The sequence below is a fragment of the Diabrotica virgifera genome, chromosome 2, assembly GCF_917563875.1.
Source record: "Diabrotica virgifera virgifera chromosome 2, PGI_DIABVI_V3a".
Classification (NCBI taxonomy): Eukaryota; Metazoa; Arthropoda; class Insecta; order Coleoptera; family Chrysomelidae; genus Diabrotica; species Diabrotica virgifera.
In genome coordinates, this window is record NC_065444.1 from 166,182,947 (window position 1) to 166,206,075 (window position 23,129).

Genomic DNA, 23,129 nt, shown 5'->3' on the forward strand with positions numbered 1-23,129 from the left:
ATATATACACATATTGTGATTTTTCCACTTGCTGTTATTCCTAATAGTTTTAATTTAATTTTCGAAATATATACAGTTCGCTAAATGGAGGTCAATATAAAATGTTCTTAAATTAAAAATGTTTTGTTGCTATTGGATTTACGCTTCAAATACGTTTTTATTTATTATAGATGGACCTATCAAAATTAAATAAGGCTACTGTTATTGCAGAGAGGGGCCAAATCAGAAAGCTTAGCAGCCTACCCATTGGTGTGCCGCACAAAATACTGGCGGCCAAAGAAGTGAACTCCCAATTCGGCAATTCAATCCTGCTAGAATTGGAAAAGGAGGAGGTAACATTCCTGCCGCCACGGGTCACAGAAGTATACAGGCCATACCTCAAATATTTTGAAGAGGGTAAATACAGCCTGGTCTTTAAAGGACACGTCACTACAAAGAAAGCACAACCAGCCGCCTCGTTCGAAATAATAGAACATTAGAAAATTAAAAGGGTGAGCGATTTTTAGTATTTTTTATATTTGTTTGTCATAAAAAAAATTTTTTAATAAAATGTCTTCGAATAATATTGATAATATCATTAAACAAACGGACGGTGTTGTACTAGCAATTAGAAAGTTACGAAAAATTTTATTTGATAATTTTACAATCAGTGATGCGGAAGTGTGGTTAAATAGATTACAAAAACAAATTAGATTATGTAAAAGGATAATTCGTAGTAGAAAACAGAATAAATTATCTGTAGGGACTTGTAGAAAAATAGAAACAAATATGGGTCATTTTAAACATTTCAGAAAGCTAATTTTAAATAGACATATCGGGGCAGGTCTTCACCTAAAGTTGGGGCAGAGGGTTAAATGGGAAAATGTACAATCAAGTTTTCAAAGTAGAATCAAAACCGGAATTATAGCTAATTTACGACATAAGGATTTGAATCAATTTTTAGGAGATTGCGTAGTTGTTTTTAAAAATAAAATCGGTAAAATTTTAAAAACTCACTCTGCACTTAAAGTAAATACAGCATTTTGTGGGGAGTTTATTAGAAAATCAGGAGATAATGAAATTGTAGAGATTAAATATTTTAATACTAAAAATTATATTATTGATTTATCAACTCAAATATACGAATGGTTCAAGGAAAATGTAGTAGATAAACTTTTAAACGAATTATCGGAATTTGCCGAAAAAGATTCGGGGTTTGCATTAAATAAAATTATTTCTTTGGCTGTTAATATCAATAAATTTCAACTTGGGAACGGTTCATCTTACATTAGACTCCCAGAACCAATTTTAAAAAAGAAAGCTTGTATTAATGTAAAAAATACAGATCAGAACTGCTTTTACTGGGCTATCGTAAGCGCTCTTCGGGCTCCTAGACATAAAAGTAAACCACAAAGAACCTCCTCATATCCATATTTTACGGAAGTTTTACAAACAGAGAATTTAGATAGTCCTATGCCATTATCGCAAATTTCAAAATTTGAAAAATTAAATAACATTTCAGTCAATGTTTACGCTCTAGAATTAATTAAAACAGAGAAAGCATCGTTTTACACAGTAGTACCAGCCAGATTGACGGAAAATAAACGGGACACACACGTTAATTTACTTTTAATTCAAAGTCATTATTATCCTCGCTTAAATGATTATGATGCTCCACCAACTGAAGAAAATGATTGTAACGAAGAGATTAAATACCACTATTGTTGGATTAAAAATTTGTCGTATCTTGTTAGTAGGCAAACAAATAAGAACGGCCACAAAAAATTTATTTGCGATAGATGTATGAATTATTTTCATCAGCAAAATAAATTTGTTGAGCATGAAAAAGTGTGTTCTAAATTTAATAAACATAAGATTAACATTCCAAAAGAAAGCCACGTCGAATTTAAAAACTTTACATACCAGCAAACTACTCCTTTTGTCGTTTATGCAGATTTTGAGTGTCAATTAGAAAATTATAACCAAAGCAACGTAAATTTAACTAAAACTTTAAAATATCAAAAACATGTTCCGTACAGCGCAGGCTACTATGTAAAATGTTGTTATGATGATAGTCTTTCTTATTTTGATAGTTATCGAGGTGCAGATTGTATGGATTGGTTTGCAGATCGTATGGTTGACGTTTCTAATTGTGTTGCTTCGAAACTAAAAACAATAGTGCCTATGATTGAAAAACCAAATGCAAGTACAGCGACATCTTGTCACATTTGTAGTAAACATTTTTCAGACAAAGGCATTATTGTTAAAGACCACGACCATTTCAATGGGGCATTTAGGGGATTCGCACACCAAGCATGCAATCTTAACTTCAGAAAATTGTTTGTAGTTCCCATCGTTTTTCATAATTTGTCCGGATATGACGGTCATTTTATGATTTCACATTTATGCAAAAAAGGTTACTTGAGTGTTCTTCCCATTAACAAAGATAAATACATCTCCTTTACGCTGCATTCAGATAAAAATAACATTAAATTACGATTTATAGACTCTTTTCGATTTATGGGGGCTTCTCTTGATGAATTAGCTTCAATTTTAGCCGATTCAGAAAAGAAAATTTTAAGGAGGGAATTTCAAGGTTTAGAAAATGAGAAATTTAATTTGTTAACGCGTAAAGGAGTTTTTTGCTATGATTACATAGATAGTTTGTCGAAACTAGATGAAACTTCTTTACCTCCAATTGAAAATTTTTATAATAAATTAAATGATGAGAATATAAGTGATGAGAAGTACGCTCATGCGCAATCTGTTTGGCATCAATTTAACATTCAAAATATAGGGGAATATTCCGATTTGTATTTAAAAACAGATATTCTGCTTCTTGCGGACGTTTTCGAACAATTACGCAAAAAATGTTTTTCCACCTATGGCCTGGATCCTGCGTGGTACTATACAATGCCCGGATATACGTGGGACTGTATGCTCAAGTATACAGGATGTAGGTTAGAACTACTAAAGGATCCAGACATGGTGCTGTTTTACGAGAACGCCATAAGAGGTGGAATATCCGTATGTAGCAACCGATTTTCTGAAGCTAACAATAAATATATGTCTGATTACGATCCTAAAAAACCGTCCAAATACCTTATGTACCTGGATGTTAACAATTTGTATGGTTTTGCAATGGAGCAGCTCTTACCCTACGGAGGATTTAAATGGTTGGATGATGTAACATCGTTTGATGTGACATCAATAGCCGATAACTCTGACGTAGGGTATATCTTACAAGTTGATCTATCATACCCACAAGAATTGCATGATAAACATAAAGATTTTCCGTTTGCAGCCGAACGCAGCGTACCACCCAGAGGCGGGGTAAAATTACCGAAATTAATGACAACACTTCACGATAAAAAAGAATATACTGTTCACTATAAAAATTTAAAACAAATGCTAGCTAATGGACTAAAGTTAACGAAAATTCATAACATTTTACAATTTAAACAGGCAGCCTGGTTGAAGCCCTACATCGAGCTAAATACTCGAAATAGGGCTGCAGCTCAGACAGATTTCGAAAAAAATTTGTATAAATTAATGAACAACGCTGTGTTCGGAAAAACTATGGAGAACTTAAAAAAACACCGTATTTGTAAAATCGCGAAATCTTGGGGTGGTCGCTATGGCGCCGCAAATTTAATTTCGAGTTTTAGATTCCATAGTTGTACAATTTTAGACGAAAATCTAGTGGTTATCGAATTAAAAAAGCTTGAAATAACGTTTAATAAACCTCTATATGTAGGGCAGGCGATTCTAGACCTCTCTAAGACAGTCATGTATGATTTTCATTACACCTATATGTTACCAAAAATGGGAGCAGATAGGTGTAAGCTTATGTACATGGACACCGATAGTTTTGTCTACGAGTTGCAGTGCGAGGATGTATATGAGGAGGTAATTAAAGCTGACTCTAGTAAATTTGATACTTCAGATTATTCTAAAAATAACATATATAAAATACCGCAAAAAAACAAAAAGGTGCCGGGTCTAATGAAAGATGAAAACAACGGTAAAATTATGACACATTTTGTGGGGCTTCGAAGTAAAATGTATAGTTACAAGGTGCAGGGTGGGAAGATCGTTAAAAAATCTAAAGGAGTTAAATATAATGTTGTTAAAAATAAAATAAAATTTGAGGATTATGTTGAATGTTTGAAAAGTTTTAAAGAAAAAACAGCTACACAACGCTGTATTAGATCGTATGCACATAACGTCTATTCTGTCGAACAAAGTAAAATTGGTTTAAGTCCGCATGATGATAAACGCTATTTAATTCCAAACAGTTTTGATACACTCCCGTGGGGTCACTACAGAATTTTAGAATAGGGTTGTTTTGTTATAGATGAACCCTCCAACGTTAACAACATTAGCTGTTAGAAAAATTTGCAATACAATTATATCGGCAGCAGATTTCATGGAGCAATCCCCCCTACCATGGAAGTTAACCAAGATGATTGTCAAAAAATTTCCTTCATTTAAATGGCGTGCTATGTTAAAACGAGCCGAAAAGGATCTTGAACCTTCATATAAAGGAATTCAATTTATTACATGTTCCAAAGAAATAGACCAACATTTAATTAACACTATATTAGGGAGATCAGATTGGGATTATGTTTTCGAAGACTATTCTAGTTATTGTCTATGGTCAAGTGGATATTGGCTACAACAATATCGTCTTAACGTCTGCAAAGTATGTTTTTCTAAATTTAAATATACACACATAACTTTAAACAAATATATATTTGTTAGCTATGATCATTCTCACGAGATGTACGATGCTCATGATATAATTGAGGATGTATACCAAGAAAAAAAGTATTGGTGTCATAGCTGCTTTAAAAGAGTATTATTTGAATTAAAAGACGATGCGTCGTGTACTCGTCACTTGCATGAAATGCCAACATATACCCGATTTGATGATTCCGATATAGATAGTGGTATTGACTCTTTTGAAAATAATTAACTTTTATTTCGACAAACAAATTAAAAAATATTTAAAAATTGTTCATCCTTATCCTAGTTTATATCTGTATATATTAAATATAAATTCTGTAATAGTTCTGTAAATGTATATTAAAAATATATGTAAATAAAAAGACTTTATTATAAAATATTCTTTATTTTCATTTACATTTTTCCAATAAAAATTTTCATTTAGACATTAATCATTCAAAGAATATATTTACTTTGGATAATAAGGATATCAGTTGTTTTATTAATCCATTATCAGGACAAGGGAAACCTAACATATTCCAGTTAAAAGTACCTTTTTCAACAACACTTCTTGTAAATTCATTAAACTTGTAATAAATGTTTTGCTTTAAGAAATATATATGTCCATCAATGTAATTAAATGCTGATGTAATATCATTTGGTATTCCTGGAAAAACATCACTTATGCGTCCTCTAGAGATAATGTCTTTATCATTAAATTCAATAAATGAGCCATCAAAACAAACAAATTTTTTTCCTGAATTTGTTTGAAATAAACCGTTAATACTTCTTGCGTTATTTACTTCAGGTACCATGTTATCTGTATGAATTCTTAAGCTAGGAAATGCTGCAGCATATATACGATTTCTGCTTACACCAATCAAATCTCCATTGGTGCTTTGAAAAACATGTGTCACGTTCGTAATTCCCCTTGGAAAATATCTTATAAATTGTTCAGCATTGGTAGGGATCTTTTCATTATTTAAGTCGTATTTCCATACCAGATCCTTACTTACTATATACATTCGGTATGTTGGAAATGATGGAGCGTATGCTAAAAATATTAAATCTGGATATTCCAATTCACATACATTCGTTATTATATTTTGCTTTGATTTATTAGTCCTAGCTGCTGTGGTTGTCGTACTCCTAGATCTTTCTGTTGTGGTTGTCTTTAAAGTTGGTACACTACTCCTAGTAACACCAGGTCGAGTTGGAATAGATGCGGATTTACTTTTAGGTCCATATAACTTTTCTAAGCCCCTTTTATCATCATCAGTTATGTGGGAAGGAAAGGTTTCATAAAAGGGATACATTACGGCCTTCTTATCGCTACTGTGTGCTAAACCTAAAGCGTGACCAACTTCATGGAGAAGGACTGCAAAGAAATTTGTTCGACCTTCTACTGTAGAATTCAAACTGAAATCCCACGTTAGATTGCTATTCATATGAATTTCTATGCACCCAGATGTAGGTGGAAAATAAGAATGTGCTAATACACCATTTGTAAATTTAAAAGGACATTCGTCGTTACCCTGACAATTGTATCGAAAATAGTGCTGTTTTGGAACTACTGTTATAGTTATATCCGGTTTTGGATTTGGGATTCTCAGATAAGTAAACTTAAATTTTGATGCTTCTTCCCATATTTCAAATACTCTTTTAGTGACTGTCAAGGCTTCAGGGATTGCTTGAGGAAAATACCATTTTATATCAAATTTTTTCCATGCTGATTTTACAGCGTAAGCATTGTCTCCTTGGGTACATCGTGGTTTCTGCATTAACTCCATCGTTTCTTTATTTAATTGCCCATCCACCGGTAAATTATATCTTTCTTGAAACTGTTCTAGTGTGTCAGTAATATCAGTGTTGGCAGTTTCACTTGTGGTGATGTAACCATATTGTTCTAGCCATGACACTGCATTTGTCTCAGTAAAATTTCCACATAGGCAAAAACTTATGCTAGTTGCGATGAGCAGAACAACTTTATTGATATGCATCTCGAATGATACTGAGTCAAATAAGAAAACATCACTGTAATATAAGTAAACCCCACCAGCCTTGGTCTTATATGATTGCGGTGTGTGCAGCAAAAATACTCCTCTTTTAATTTCTTTAGTTTCATAAAATAAAAAAACAGATATATATATTTTTACAAGCTTTATTAAATTCTTTCAAGATCATTAGCGATCCTATGTTTACAGAAAAATATAAGTTGCCCTAACGCTACATGTTGTAAAGTATATCCTTCCTGTGTAAATGCATACAATTTTTGAATGGCGCCTGAAAACGTATAATTTTCATTATTAAAACTATCGCGAACAATATTAAGCGTGTTATAATAAAAATTTTGAAATTCAACAGTCTCTAGCATTGTCAGATATGGTGTTAAAAGTTCACTATTTGCTTCCAAAAGGGTGTTCACTTGCAGTTCTGAGAGACAAAAGTTAATGTCGTGCTTGGTTATTTCAAGGAATTTCATGTTGTCGTAGATTATTTGTCGAATTCTGCAATAGTCACCGCACTGAATTTCAACAGGATCAGGAAAGTTCACGTTCTCATAGAAAAAACTATTCTCGTTGAGTTGGGTAATTAATTGTTCCCATTCATAGGTACTGAAAGATATTTTCTGCCATGGTGATTTCCACATAATTACAGCAGGAGTGTATGTTCTAGCTGGACTTAGACCACATCCAAGTTGGTATGATCCATTTACAAATTGAGTGTACAGCAGGTAATGGGTCTCGTTCTTGGCTGCTTCTTCGTACTTTTCTAGAAGATCTTCAAGATCTTGATCGTAGTCTTCACATACGGTTGATGTTTCGGATGATTGCGAAAGGGTGACATCATACTCGCTGCCGCTTGAGTATCCAGTATCTTGAGAATACATTTTTACTAGCGCACTGACTGCAACAAACTGAGATCGAAAAACGTGTTTCTCCTCACTGTTGCATACTTTTGTTCCCCCACCTTTTAGATGACAGCCTCATTATCAATCCAACTATTATGTTTTGCATCAAGGCCAAGCCATTTGACGTACATTTTTTTATCTTTACGACGTAAAACTTTTTCAACCAAGTAAATATCAGGATTGGCTGTTTTCTGTAACTCTTCATCGTAAAAGGCTCCTTTAATCGGTGCACCTTGCATGTCTTCGAGCATGTACGTTGCAGGATTGGTAATATTGATTTTGGTAACTTTGAATAATTCTGTCGTCCAACTTGGAACGTATCCTTTGTCAAATAACATTTTGGTTTTGCTGATGCGTACAATGTCACCAACTTTAAATTTTCGGGGGCCTGCGATTTTTAAATGCGTAAACTTGTTTTTTAAAATCTCCTTTTCATTGGTTTTGTTCACTTGTGATGGTTTGTACCCCGTTTTTGAATGCTTTGTATTGTTGTATTCAGCCGTAACTGTGGGCAATATGTCAATCCACTTGTAAGTACCGTGTAAGCTGAAATACTTGTAAAGTTTGGATTTCAACGTTCTAATGACGCGTTCAGCCATGGCTGCTTTCATGGTAGTGAAAACAGAGTAGTGATTTATTTTATGTTTTTTCATTAAATTTTGAAACTTGTTATTGTAAAATTCAGTTCCCTGATCCGACTGCAGATTTTTCGGTGTTCGTTTACTGTGTGCGAGGATATTCGAAAATGCTCGAGTCAGCTCCTCACCCGTCTTTGTCTTTAATGGACGAGTCCACAGATATTTCGAAAAACAATCAATAACAACTAAAATTAATTTAAAATTTCTATTGTTATGAGAATGAGGTCGCATTTCAGCCAAGTCCATCTGCCATAAATCGTCTAAGCCTTTGACTATTGTACGTCGTCTTGGATAATTTTTTCGAGCAGGTTTGTGTAGCTCGTTAACTAGTTGGACCTTTTCCATGGACGACGCCATTTCTACTTTCTAAAGCTTTAACTCTTTGGAGTAAAGGGTGTAAATATGTGTTAAATATAGCAAGTGTATCTTGGATTTCTTTTACTGCTGAAGATAAACGTTCATCCAACTCATACACAGTCTTTGACAGCTCTGATACTCTACTATCTAGTAAAGATCTCATATCTGATTCATATCGAATGCTTTTCTGCCATTGCTCAAGATCATGAATCCTATTATCATTTATGGTTTGTAGATTTACCTGTAACTCGCTTAGTAATTTATTATGTTTTCTGCCTTTCACCTTTTTTGCATCAGACATCCTCACTCTACGTAAACTGTTTACGTTCTAACGCAATATTCTTTGTACAATAGGTTTTATGCAACTCGTCCATCAATTGGCTCTTTAGAAAATTTTATTATTTTCGACGTATTCTTCTACTACCTTAAGACGATTTTCTAAATCATGTGAATTAAGATCCGTTGTTTTAATCTTTTTTTCCATTTCCAACGATTTCAACATATTTTGTGCGCTTTGGTGAGCAGCATCTGTAACGTTCTTATTCATTTCACGTTTAAATAAATCTAGGTCATTTCTAAACTCGTGTACTTGTTTTGACAAATCGGATATTTTTGCAGCATTCACTTTGTTCTCGTCAAACAACAAATTAATTTTTTTATTAGAATCACTTTCTACTTTACTTATGGTGGCTGAGATTTTTTGTTCAAGTTGAACATGTTTTGCATTATATTCTTTGCGTAACAAATTAAACTCTTTTCTTACAAAAGACTTGACATGAACAATGCGACCATCTACGTATTTCTTGTTGGAAAGATCTGTATCAGCTACAGGAGGATTCCGTTGCATATCCTTCTTTACTGCATGTATTTGGTTTTGTACATCCAAAATAGATTGTTTTAAGCCTTCACGTAGCTTTTTAACAGCTTGTTCATTAGAACGATAATGATGGCGACCAAACTTGTCAACATTCATATTGGAAATGATGCTACAATAATCTGATCTAACGTTAATATATAATATCTGCTTCACGTAATTCGTTGATAATGGCAACAATTTCGTTATTGAGGGATGCGGTGTTTCCTGCTTTTTGCTCAGCCATCAACAATTTGAGGCGCTCACAAAGTTCGTTTGGGTCATCCCAATACACATATTGCACATGATCATCGCTGTCTTCCCAATGTGTCGGTATTCCTGAGCCAACCTCCTCCCTACCAGATACTGTATTACGACGAAATGATTTATTCAGGTCAGGTTTAAGAAGTGATTTATTAAGATTAGGTTTAATAATTTCGTTCCACTTATAGGTTTTGGTTCCCTTTAGTGTACCATTCAGTTTTTTATGAGCATTGGTTAATTCCAGCAATGTAATATATCGCCTAATATCGTCCTCAGTGTAATAATTAGGTTCTTTGTAAAATATTAATTCATATAGCCCGCGAGTTCCAACAGCATAGTCTCCTTTCGCCACAATCCAACCATTATGGGTGAAATCAATAACAGTTTTTCCAAGTTTCCATTTGGAAGTTACGGGATCATGAGTAGGACCGTATACTCTATCTATTTTATCTGAATACTGCCAATGGTCTTTCACATAAGGATGAATTAGATGATGGTATTTTTCTAGGTAATCTTGAAATTCTTGTTCGGATACCTTATCTTGCGATTGGTTTGTTTCTATGCTATCTTCGTATTCTTCATCGGATTTATCGCTGTTTTCAAATACCTCTTCATCACTGATAAATGATGTATTTTTTATGGTGCTGATATCTTCTTTTTTAATTTCTTCTTCTTTTTCCATTGGTTCTTCTTTTTTAATTGACTCAGTTTTAACGTTAGCATTGTATTGCGGTGTTTTTAGAACATTGGTTATGGGTTTAAACATTTTTTTCAAAGTTTCATCCTCCTCCGATTTACCTAGTTTTAAAGCTAAATACTTGTTGCGAATAGCTCTAGCTAATTCCGCAACTTTGCGCTTGCGTAGAAGCACTTGTTTGTCCAACATGCTTTTATATAATGCAGGTGTCTCAGTCACGTCTAAACTTTTATAAACTTGTCGAAACCTTTACGATAGCGTCCGTTAGAAATATCAAAATCCTTAACAATAACAAATGTACCATACTTGTCCTTCCAACATTCAGAACAAAATTGTTTAAATTGCTCAAATGTCATGTCAGGAGAGACGTGATCGTCAAAGACATGTTTTAAATTGAGCTCATCCTGTTTAAACAATACAATAAGGTTAGCATTATCACGTAGGAGTTGTTTGCCTGCTCGACTGTAGGATTGACATAGGTATGCACAATCGATATTTTTATGTCTCCCCATACAGTAATATTCACGTATTGTTTGTTGCGGATCCGTTGATACATCATCAAATATGAATACAGAATTTGGTTTGGCTTTACCAGGACTTATTACATCATCATTATCTTTATATGGGAAATAGCCCACCTCCTTCACAGATGCCAACACTTCCTTCAAAAATTGATACTTGGGCTGAAACAACGACTTTGAATAAACGTAAACATTTTGAAATTTAGCGCCATTCGGGTCAAACAATAATGCCAACATAGCATTAGTCTTTCCACATCCGCTTGGGCCGCATATGATAGCACGAAAAGAATGTGGTAGCAATGCACCATGTTTACTGGTTCTTGTCACGTTATCGACAAAATCTAAGTTTTCCACTGCTAGTGTCTTGTCTTGTTGAACAACCTTCATCTTGTGATCGAGATGAATTTTATGCACTTGGTTATATAAAAAGCAATTTTGTGTGAAACGATTCATTTCAATGTTGGTTGTCCAAGGTGAAGGAGTTTTAAATTCTATAATCAATAGTCTACCATTTGAATTGCACGCTCCTGGCTACCACTATCTAGGACCTGGTACTAAATTACAGAAACGTCTAGCACGAGGAGATCCTGGGATAAATCCATTAGATCAGGCTGCGAGAGATCACGATATTGCATACTCTCAAAGTAATTCCTTAAAAGATCGACATAAAGCAGATTGGGTGTTGGAAAATAAAGCGTGGGAACGAGTTAAAGCAAAAGACGCATCTTTGGGTGAAAAAGCCACTGCCTGGTTAACTACTACAGCGATGAAAGCTAAACGAAAATTAGGTATGGGTGTGAAACGTGGTAAAGGTGTTAGTTCATTTAAGCGACACGTGCTGCAACCAATTATCAGAAGATTGAAACGTACTCCTCCAGCACCAAATCTGCGTAAATCAGCCCTACTTGCACTTGCAGCAGCTAGAACGGCCGTTAAAAACGTAGGTGGGAAAAAAAATGTGCGGGTTCCAAGAATTATTCCATTTGAACCAAAATCAGGTGGTATTTTACCTTTAATCCCTATCTTTGCAGGCTTATCAGCTCTCGGCTCTTTAGCGGGAGGTGCGAGTGCCATTGCCAAGACAGTAATCGACTCAAAGAATGCTCAAAAGAAACTAGAAGAAGATAAACGTCATAATAAAGCAATGGAACATCTAGGCAAAGGTTTATACCTACGAAAAAACGCTAAAGGTGGCTTTGGATTATACTTGAAGAAGTCAAAAAACTCCCGCTGAAGCTACCTAATAGACCTTTAACCAATGTGGACTTGAATAAATTTGCTAAGCAATTAAAAATTTCAAATTTTCGTGGAGTTTTTATGCGGGACAATTTACCTCAAGCCCCCCGTAAACACGAATGTGCTATTATTAATCTTGATATTTCCAAGAACCCTGGTACACATTGGGTAGCTTACCGAAAGATAAATAACAACATAGAATACTTTGATTCATATGGTTGCTTGAAGCCACCGCGGGAACTAGTATCATATTTGAGTGGTGGACGAATTTTCTATAATAACGACGCATACCAAACTTATAACCAAATTAACTGTGGACATTTATGCTTAAAGTTTCTCTACAATGGAACCATCTAACGACATCTTGAGGCGTGCCACATGCATTTTTATGGAAAATATAACAAGCGGTGTTTGGTATAAACTACCCCAAGATATTCGTCTCGCACTAGGAGATCATTTACCTTGCAAGAAAGATCATAATAAACATGAATGGGGTGATGTTTGCGGCAATATGAAATCTACATGTGTATTGTGTGGTGTCTATGAGAGCGGTATCTATGAGCAAAATGTAAATAAGACAAAACCATGTAACAGTATAATAAGAAAAATAAAGAAATTTTTAACATAATATATTGATATTTAACTTACTACACCCTATATGAAGTATTAGTCATGTCTCGATTGTTAACCTTGACAAGTACTACGAACGAATTTTCGTTTACTCCTCAAGTGCCTCTTGTACTTGATCCACTTCAGCAGTATTATGTAGCAGTGTTGGGATTTCATACATTTAATTCAATTCCAAACATCGATGGTGAAAAATTTTATTTCTATGAGCAAAATGATCGTAAAAAGTTGCGTCATATCGAAATTCCATCCGGATGTTATGAAATTACCGATATCGAAGCGTACATTCGAAGTGAATTACACACTAAATACAATTCAGTTCAGGAGTTCACTTTAAGACCGAACAACAATACGCTTAAATGTGAAATTTTCTGCCAAGAGCATACCGTTACTTTCGAGAAAGATGATAGTCTTGGTAAATTATTGGGTTTCTCCTCAAATAGAATATTGACGCCAGGTAAACTGCATTCTTCAGATCAACCTGTAAACATTATAAAAGTATCTAGTCTACTTTTTGAATGCAACATTACCGAAGGAGCCTTCTACGAGGACAGACCTGCGCACACTATTCTACATTTTCCACTTAGTGTTGATCCAGGGTTTGCTATCGATGAACGTCCTCATAACCCTATATACATACCAGTAAGCAGCAGCATACGTGAAATTACCAAAATTACCGTTAGTGTAGTCGATCAAGAATTAAGACCAGTCAACTTTAGAGGAGAGAAAAGTACTCTGCATTTGGATTTTAAGGAACGATAGATGGGTTTAGATATAAAACACAACTCTACACATCCATATCCATTAGTCTCACACGGATCCTGCATGGGACGTGACGTGTCTGCTGACAATAAAGTTTTTCTTGTTTCCATTGGATTACGGCTGAAAAATGCCAAAACGTCACTATATTCGACGTCAGGTTCATCAGCAGGAACCACATATTTTCGATCATTACCAAAAACCCCGGTTCGACGATACTATTAGAAAAGAAGAATTTCGTACATATACACCTTATATCAAGTCATTTAATAATAGTGACGTTGTCGAGTTTATCATAAATCAATCAGATGCATTTTTTGCGATACACGACACACTTTTAGAAATTAAAGGAAGTATCAAGAAAGCTGGTAATGGAACTGTTTCTCTTGCACCGAATGCTGGATCCTTCTTGTTTGATACTTGTACCTACATCCAAAGTTCACATGACATGGAAATAGTTCGAGATCCAGGTGTAGTCAGCACTATTCGCAGTTTGTTGTGTTATACACCTGAAGATTCCAAATTTCTCAGTACTGCAGGATGGAACTATCCGAATTATCCACATTTATCAGGGGACGCCTTTAGTTTACTGATTCCAATCAAACATATTTTCAACATTTTCAACGATTACACTAAATTAACCTATGGCCGTCAAGTGTTTCGCTTTGTTCGAGCGCGTAATGATAAAGATTGCATTGTTGTCCAAGAACCTACTGGTTCCACGACGGTAACAACAGTATCATTAACCATCGTCAGCATGGAACTCAAGGTCAAACATGTCTTTCCCAATGATGATGTGAAAATCGAATTAATGACTCCGATTAAGAATAATACACCGATAACCATACCTTTCCGTAAATGGGAGCTCAATGAACTACCTTCACTTACGGCAGGATCTCGACGAGAGATATGGAGTGTAAAGACAACTTCAGCTGTTGAACGTCCACGCTACGTTATTGTAGCTTTTCAAACTTCTAAACGAGATGATATTCACGCTGATCCGACGCTATTCGATCACATTAGAATGTCCAGCGTACGAGTGGTTATTAATGGTGACTATTGGCCTAACGAGAGAATGCAATTGGATTTCGCAAAAAATGATTACGCTATAGCTCACTACAATTATACTGAATTCTTTCCCAGTTATGCTCGTTCGCCAACAAAACATCCCATCTTAGATTACTCTGCATTTAAAAGATATGCTTTGTTTGTTTTTGACTGTTCCAAGCAGGATGATACATCATTTAGATCCGGAACTGTCGATGTTAAGTTGGAAATCGAAGCAGATGAAGGTTTTCCAGCAGGTACTCGAGCTTACTGTTTAATTGTTCACGACAGCCTACTCGAATACTTTCCACTAACTGAAGTTGTCAAAAATATAATTTAAATAGGACAATCTACAACTATGTCTTTCAGTATTGATCGCAACATCATGAGGATCGCATTAGTTGACATACAAGGATTCACCATAGATGGGTGGTTTGTACCCAAAGAGCTTACCATTGAAATTGGCCATAAACGATGCCATTACATATTTACGTCTCCACAACCGTTTGCTACATTGAGTAATAAAGATAAGAAGACTGTATCTTACTTGGAGAGACACCTGCACGGTCTTCGGTATTCCAATGGGGATGTTGAATATTCAAAAATAAATGAAATACTAGAATCTAAGTTGTTGTATGCAGCTGATTACATCTACGTTCGCGGAGAACAAAAAGTAGAATTTTTACAAAAGAAATGTCACATTTTTGGAGTTTTTCCCACCATTATTGATGTTTGTAAATTTGATGATACACCCCTTGATACTGGAAACTTTATTCAGAATGCCAATCCTTGCCACACAACTGGACTATTTTCCTGCACCGAGAGAAATGTAGATCACCTCCGCCAATGGTTTTGTGAAAAAATATTACCTATGTAAATTAGGTTTTTTGAATAAAAGATTAAAAGTATTGTTTTTAGTTTTATTTAAAAAAAACACTGTCTTCCTTTTTTAAATATTTATTTTAATGCAAGATGATTCGCATTTGCGACTTACAAAAAATTTTATAATGATATTAGCCGCTAGAAATACATTTATTACTAATATTATTGTTAACAGTATAATCGATGAACCATATTGGACGATGTCATCATCATTATTAGTTTTGCTCCATTTTGAATCACTTTCAGTGTTATTTGGGGATATTAACTTGATCTTGTAGAATGATCCTCCCGACTTTGGTATCGTTTTGAAAAATACTGGAAGCTGACCATAATTCACCACTTCATGATCCATTAGAGTCCATTCAGTTCGATTACAATCAGTTTTTACATCGTTAAAACATATCGCTATGTTCTTAACATTGTTTGGAACGTTTGTATAAAGGACATTGTTAGCAATAGCTGTGAGAATGATAAACGATGTCGTTAGTTGAGACATCTGGTTGGTTGAATTCTTTTTAATGGGTATTGTGTTTTTGGTAGTTTTCTTGTAGACAAATGAAACTCGGCAAATCGTTTTTCAAGTGTGATTCTATCTTCGTACCACTGTATATCCGCTTTTAATTTCTGTATTTGTTTGTACAACTCTTCTAATCTGCACTGTATGGAAGTCATTGATGAAATGAAGCACGTTTAACGTAAAGAATGAATATATATTAATTTTATTTATGTTTTTTTTAAATTTGCCTTAGTCCTAACCTGTACTTAATGATAAAATATATTGTTCTAAAAACGTCAACTTTATTCTTGAAAATCATGTTGGTTAGCTTAGTACAGCAAAACAGCGTCCGGAAATTCCAATTGCATGTAAAATACATTCGTAGAGATAAAAATGGAAATATCGAAATAATTTGTTAGTTGCAGTAATTATCATATACAATATATTCGACCTCGGACATGCATCTATAATTACACATTATCCAGTTTATTCTTGAAAATCGTGTTGGTTCATGAATAATTATTATGTCATAGCAAATACTTAGTACAGTATGCGGCGGCGGAAATTCCAATTGCATGTGAAGATGTTAAAAATTATAGATAAAAATGGAATTCGCGAAAATAATGTGTTAATAACAGTAATTTTCATTTGCATATAAATTATATATTCAACCTTGGAAAATACCCGTTCTGCATGCGTTGAGGTATATTTGAATAAAATTTTTAGTAATAAATAAATGCATCGTCTCTCTGTAAATTGCAAATAATTTTTATATCTAGTAGGTACTTGTAGAGGATCATATTCTCAGCAGAAATATTTTTAATTTTTTAATATATGACCCATAATACACCTTTAATAGCTTCTACTACTTCTAACTATACTCTTCATGTGTGTGTGTAAATTACTTTGGATAAAAAATGGCGAACGATATCTGAAACACAATGGTAAATAACATTATAAACGAAAGGTATATTTGCAAAAAGAAGAAGATTTGACACACTGTGAAAAAGAAGATTTGACAGTGGCAACTGCGACAAGATTTGACAGTTGCGGAAAAGAAGATTTTTGGTAGCTACATAATTTATAAAATATTATGGAACAATGGTGGGTGACTAGGACTACTAGTGACGTCTAGCGGATAAAAGTTGAACTATAAGTCAGTAGATTCCTTCGACGACACGTCGGACATGCGTCAAAAATATTATGGAACAATGGCGGCTGATTAGTGACTACTAGTGACGTCTAGCGGATAAAAGTTGAACTATAAGTTAGTAGATTCCTTCCACGGAGCGTCGGGGCGTGTCACATCATCTGTCTCTCTCCCACACATTGATAAAACGCTCTCTCTCTAACACATTGATTTCCCTATGTGGCACCATTTCGGCATTACTTATCTACTGAGCTCTTGCTGTTGTTTGGCTCGCTTGTGGTTGTTGTTGTTGTTGGGCTGTAGCTGATTGTATGACAGGGGCCCGCCTCCTCAACACCCTGCCACCGACGTCCCGCATGCTGTCACGTCCAGCGCCGGCTCCAGACGTGCCCTGGCGATCCCCAGGCAGCGATCCTAAACATAAATTATTATTCTCCATTCTCATGGGTGTGCATTTTATACCTACTGCCAGGTGTCAGTTTTTGTTCCACGGCAAGTATCCCTGCTACTCTCTGGGTACTGGCGCTACGAATACCCAGAAAGCATCCCCCATTCGCAGGGGGCCGCGCCTGATAGAAGAACTGACAAAAAACTCCCACAGGTTATTATTTTTATTATTATTATTATTATTACATAGTTTTAATAGTTTACAGTGGAACTTAAATATACCAGATAATGTCTCAGTAATTTGTTTACTTGTGAACTGAAATAACTAAGTTGTACTTACTTGAAAATAATTATTATACCGAATAGATGTTTCAAGTAACCTTTCACAAACACCATTCATAGGTAATAACATAATAGGTAATACACTCACTATTCGAAAACATTTTCGGCATTGACACTAAACAGGATTCTTTAAAACTATCTGTTTACTATCTATCTTCTATCTCTATTTATTTACATGGGACTGTCTATGCTTAAATTTGCGTACCGCACATAGTTCTCAGATTCAAATTTGCCTACCAAAATACATTTTAATTTTTTGGTCAAACGGTTGCATTTAGAAAAAAATGTTATAAGAGTTTTTTGTTCTACATGGTGCCTTCTACCTAGACCTTTAAGGAACGCACTATTTTCCGGGACACCCTGTATATCAAAATTGTTGATTTTTAGCTTAAAATATTATGTATTTCAAAAATTCGATATGGTTTAAGGTTTATTACAATGTCAGTATATATTACTGAACTAAAAAAATTAACATGAAGAGAAGTATCCATATGACTCAAATGTGGTCTCGAGGTAACCAGTTACAAAAAAACTCGAAGAGGTACCACAATATTATTTATTATTGTAAAAATCATAAAAGGACGCGTTTCGGCTTTACACAAGCCATCATCAGCTTAAATACAGGACATAGAAAACAACGGACTGACCAGAAAACAGGAAGGAGGAAGAATCAGCTAGTTTACATTATAGAGTACAGAGATGCACACACTTCATCATTAATATGTAGTATTTATAGCATTTTCTTCATATTGTACTGTAAAATCTTGAAGAACTTCAGCATGTAGATGTAGAGGAACCATCATGTGAGCCGGTCAGGTGTGTAAAGCCGAAACGCGTCCTTTTATGATTTTTAACAATAATAAATAACCTTGTGGTACCTCTTCGAGTTTTTTTTTGTAACTGGTTAAAAAAATTAAGTTAAATAATAAAAAACCAATTTCGCAAAAAAGTGCAAGAGTCTTGCAGGTTGGTCTTAGTCTTGGTCTTGCAAACCAAAAGGCAGTCTTGGTCTTGGTCTTGGTCTTGGCCTTGCTACAAGACCAAGACGCCAAGACCAAGACCAGTCTCGCTCGTCACTAATTGCCAATATTTATGAGTTGCGTTCCTGGGACGACTTTATTGCAAGAAAGTTTATTCGACTACCTGAAATCAACTTTAACTAAGAATATCCGTCACAAAAATCTTAGCATATGACTTGTCTTTAAAAAGACAGCCACATGCAATGGTGACAGTAAAATTCTCGTGTTAGTGATTCCATAGTAAATTATGAGGAAAACCCAGGAAAAAAATTTCATGATACTATCACAACATGGCAACTCTTTGGTCTTACATTCAGTTTACTCTCAAAACTAACATCAACTTCCGATTTTATATGTATGTAATTTTAAATTAAAAATAATGTTAATAGTATATGGGTATATCAATAATACTAAAATATAAATTATGTACTACCCTCCATATGTTATTGACTTACTAATCATGGTACTTTTTCTATTTACTTTCTCTTTTAGTATGGGTAACCACATGCTACTGCATAATTATTATGCTACATGAAACTAATTGTGTCGCAAATTCCTCGGTAGAATGCAGTAGGATATGGTTACCCATACTAAAAGAGTAAGTAAATAGAAAGGAAATACTAATTATTACAGTCGCTTCTTCATATTTTTCTCTTTTTACTATCTTTTTCGTTAATGTCTATACTTGAATCTTTCCACTGAACTCTATGTTCACTGTGCCGTACGTGTTGAATAATTGAGATCTATCAAATTCTCTATTCTTAAGGCTACGGTTACATTGGACGCGTACTCTGACGACTAACGAGTCGGACGTACTCGTACGTAGTTGGACGATTGAAACAAACATGGGCAGATAAATATGAACGGTTATATTGAATAAGTAATAGACGTCAGTTTATGCACGTGTACGGACGACTAATTTAGGCTACGGTTACATTGGACGCGTAGTCTGACGACCATTCAGTCGAACATAAACGGATGACATTCGTAGTGCGACTTGGTGGTCGGATTGCATGCGTTTAACTGCGACTATGTATTCAGAAAACATGGCTAAAGATGAAGAATATTTATTAGAAAATAATGTTTAAGTCTTTTTGTTATAAAAAACCCTAGGAATATGGGTAAATAATATAATAGAAATGGAGAAGAAAATGGCGAGTTTCACTTCATATAAAATAATTTTTTACGCCAACCACAGAAGTTTTTTGAATATTTTCGAATGTTACCTGACACATTGAATTATATTTTATCTCATATTTCCGAAAGACTGGAAAAACAGTCGAACTTTCGAAAGTGTATTCAGCCAGCAGAGAAGCTGGCATTAACGTTAATGTGTGATGAGCAAATTACTTATTATTATAGAAATTATTTATTAAACTAAATGTATTTTTGACACAAACTTAAAAAAGAAATAATATTTTATGAAGTAAGGATATAAAAACTAAAATAAACTAAGAAAGTGCTTCCATTACTCTGCTGAAAATTATGCAAGATGTATTCTCGAACACCTGAACATCCTGCTTCGTTTTCTGATGAAACTGATGGTATTCCCACTTGACACCTGATTTGATTGATTCCTTGATCCACTGCAGTAGTTCTTGTCCAAAAGAACTGTTGTATTTTTAGCACATCTGAACATCCTAGTATGTTTTCTGATGAAGCTGATGGTATTCCTACTCGATACCTGCTTTTATCGATTTCTTGATCCACTGCAGCAGTTCTTATCCAGAGAGACTGAGCACGTGGCTGGGCTTCCAAATGAACTTGTTGTATTTTTATTCGTACTGGCAATTTTTGGTATTCGGGTATTTTTTTCATGTACGGCATCAGACTCATGAAGAAATGAAAGCCATTATCTTGTTCCTTTGGCCTTTCCTTACAGTTTTCTTTATATGCTTTAAGTTTTTTCTCTTCTATAGCTACCATTTTCTCATATACCGAAGATTTTTTTCCCTTTGTACCCGTTTCCTTATTTTTATCAGTTAGGTATCCATTTTCAGACGCACGTTGCCGTAGGAAAAACAAACAAGTTTGTATTTCTAAATTAGTCCTCCGTACACGTGCATAAACTGACGTCTATTACTTATTTAATATAACCGTTCATATTTATCTGCCCGTGTTTGTTTCAATCGTCCGACTACGTACGAGTACGTCCGACTCGTTAGTCGTCAGAGTACGCGTCCAATGTAACCGTAGCCTTAGAAATACAAACTTGTTTGTTTTTCCTACGGCAACGTGCGTCTGAAAATGGATACCTAACTGATAAAAATAAGGAAACGGGTACAAAGGGAAAAAATCTTCGGTATATGAGAAAATGGTAGCTATAGAAGAAAAAAAACTTAATGCATACAAAGAAAACTGTAAGGAAAGGCCAAAGGAACAAGATAGTGACTTTCATTTCTTCATGAGTTTGATGCCGTACATGAAAAAAATACCCGAATACCAAAAATTGCCAGTACGAATCAAAATACAACAAGTTCATTTGGAAGCCCAGCCACGTGCTCAGTCTCTCTGGATAAGAACTGCTGCAGTGGATCAAGAAATCGATAAAAGCAGGTATCGAGTAGGAATACCATCAGCTTCATCAGAAAACATAGTAGGATGTTCAGATGTGCTAAAAATACAACAGTCCTTTTGGACAAGAACTACTGCAGTGGATCAAGGAATCAATCAAATCAGGTGTCAAGTGGGAATACCCTCAGTTTCATCAGAAAACGAAGCAGGATATTCAGGTGTTCGAGAATACATCTTGCATAATTTTCAGCAGAGTAATGGAAGCACTTTTTTAGTTTATTTTAGTTTTTATATCCTTACTTCATAAAATATTATTTCTTTTTTAAGTTTGTATCAAAAATACATTTAGTTTAATAAATAATTTCTATAATAATAAGTAATTTGCTCATCACACATTAACGTTAATGCCAGCTTCTCTGCTGGCTGAATACTCTTTCGAAAGTTCGACTGTTTCTCCAGTCTTTCGAAAATATGAGATAAAATATAATTCAGTGTGTCAGGTAACATTCGAAAATATTCAAAAAACTTCTGTGGTTGGCGTAAAAAATTATTTTATATGAAGTGAAACTCGCCATTTTCTTCTCCATTTCTATTATATTATTTAACCATATTCTTAAGTTTTCTATAATAAAAAGACTTAAAAATTATTTTCTAATAAATATTCTTCATCTTTAGCCATGTTTTCTGAATAGATAGTCGCAGTTAAACGCATGCAATCCGACCACCTAGTCGCACTACGAATGTCGTCCGTTTATGTTCTACTGAATGGTCGTCAGACTACGTGTCCAATGTAACCGTAGCCTAATACAGGACGTAAATCGTTCAGCTGGACATAGGGAATATACATTGAGAGAAGTGTGGCAACTGTGCTTACCTGTGTTAGTTAAATCTTCTGTTCGAAAATAAGTTTTTGGTGCAATAGAGTTATTAGAACGAATAGAATGAATGAGTTTTGAAGCAAGGCTGTCCATGAATAAAACAACAACAAAGTTTATGATTAATGAGTTAATAATTTTATTTTAAATTTTAAAATATTTTTTATTTAAAAAATAATTTCAAAACTAAACAGTTCTCCCATTCCCTTAGGCCAAAACTATTTAGCTACTACATACATTGTCATATTTTGACTTTATATGTGTTAGTCGAAATGAGTTGTCAATTTTGAGGTTAACGCCCCTTATTGCTAACAAACATTGTCATCGAGAGAGCTCAGTTGCCACAGTTATCTCAATATAATACAATGTATGTATTTATGTATCTAAATATAATACAAAGTATGTTCCCTATGTGCAGCTGAACGATTTATGTACTGTATAAGACTGATGTTCAGTTATTCTAACGATTAATGGTCTTGATGTTTCACCTAAATAAAATTGTTGAATTTATTTTCTATTGTTTTAAGCTTCTCTGATAATCCCTTTATATAGAGGGTATTATTAATGTCCTTGTATTATTCCTTGTGAACATTATAGGATACCGTTATAAGTTGTTCTCTTCCATTCGATCCAATTTTGACACTTCTTTATTTATAAATGAAAAAGCATCATCATTTTTTAATAAAACAGATGCTAACAATAACTGCTTTTCTTCTAAGAATGAATTTTCGTTAGAATAAATAATTTTGTCTATATCATATAAGGATTTAATGATTAGCTTTTTAATGTTGATGTTGTGATTTAGAATCTATTCGGTTGGTGTGTGTGTTGGTTTTCTATACACTTG

At 34.4% G+C, this 23,129-nt stretch overlaps 3 protein-coding genes across 3 annotated transcripts; 2 read left to right on the forward strand and 1 right to left on the reverse strand.

Moving 5' to 3' along the window:
• Positions 1–549: 549 nt before the first annotated feature.
• LOC126880851 (uncharacterized) lies at positions 550–4,320 on the forward strand. Its single transcript, XM_050644919.1, has one exon. It carries the CDS (start codon positions 550–552, stop codon positions 4,318–4,320), a length of 3,771 nt encoding a protein of 1,256 aa, XP_050500876.1.
• An 839-nt stretch (positions 4,321–5,159) lies between these two features.
• LOC126880852 (matrix metalloproteinase-18-like) lies at positions 5,160–6,707 on the reverse strand. Its single transcript, XM_050644920.1, has one exon. It carries the CDS (start codon positions 6,705–6,707, stop codon positions 5,160–5,162), a length of 1,548 nt encoding a protein of 515 aa, XP_050500877.1.
• Positions 6,708–13,700: 6,993 nt separating this feature from the next.
• LOC126880853 (uncharacterized) lies at positions 13,701–14,957 on the forward strand. Its single transcript, XM_050644921.1, has one exon. The coding sequence runs from the start codon at positions 13,701–13,703 to the stop codon at positions 14,955–14,957; it is 1,257 nt and encodes a 418-aa protein (XP_050500878.1).
• The last annotated feature ends 8,172 nt before the right edge of the window (positions 14,958–23,129 follow it).

Coding starts and splice junctions, on each gene's coding strand:
- LOC126880851 (XM_050644919.1), top strand. CDS start 550: ATGTCTTCGAATAATATTGATAATATCATTAAACAAACGGACGGTGTT.
- LOC126880852 (XM_050644920.1), bottom strand. CDS start 6,707: ATGCATATCAATAAAGTTGTTCTGCTCATCGCAACTAGCATAAGTTTT.
- LOC126880853 (XM_050644921.1), top strand. CDS start 13,701: ATGCCAAAACGTCACTATATTCGACGTCAGGTTCATCAGCAGGAACCA.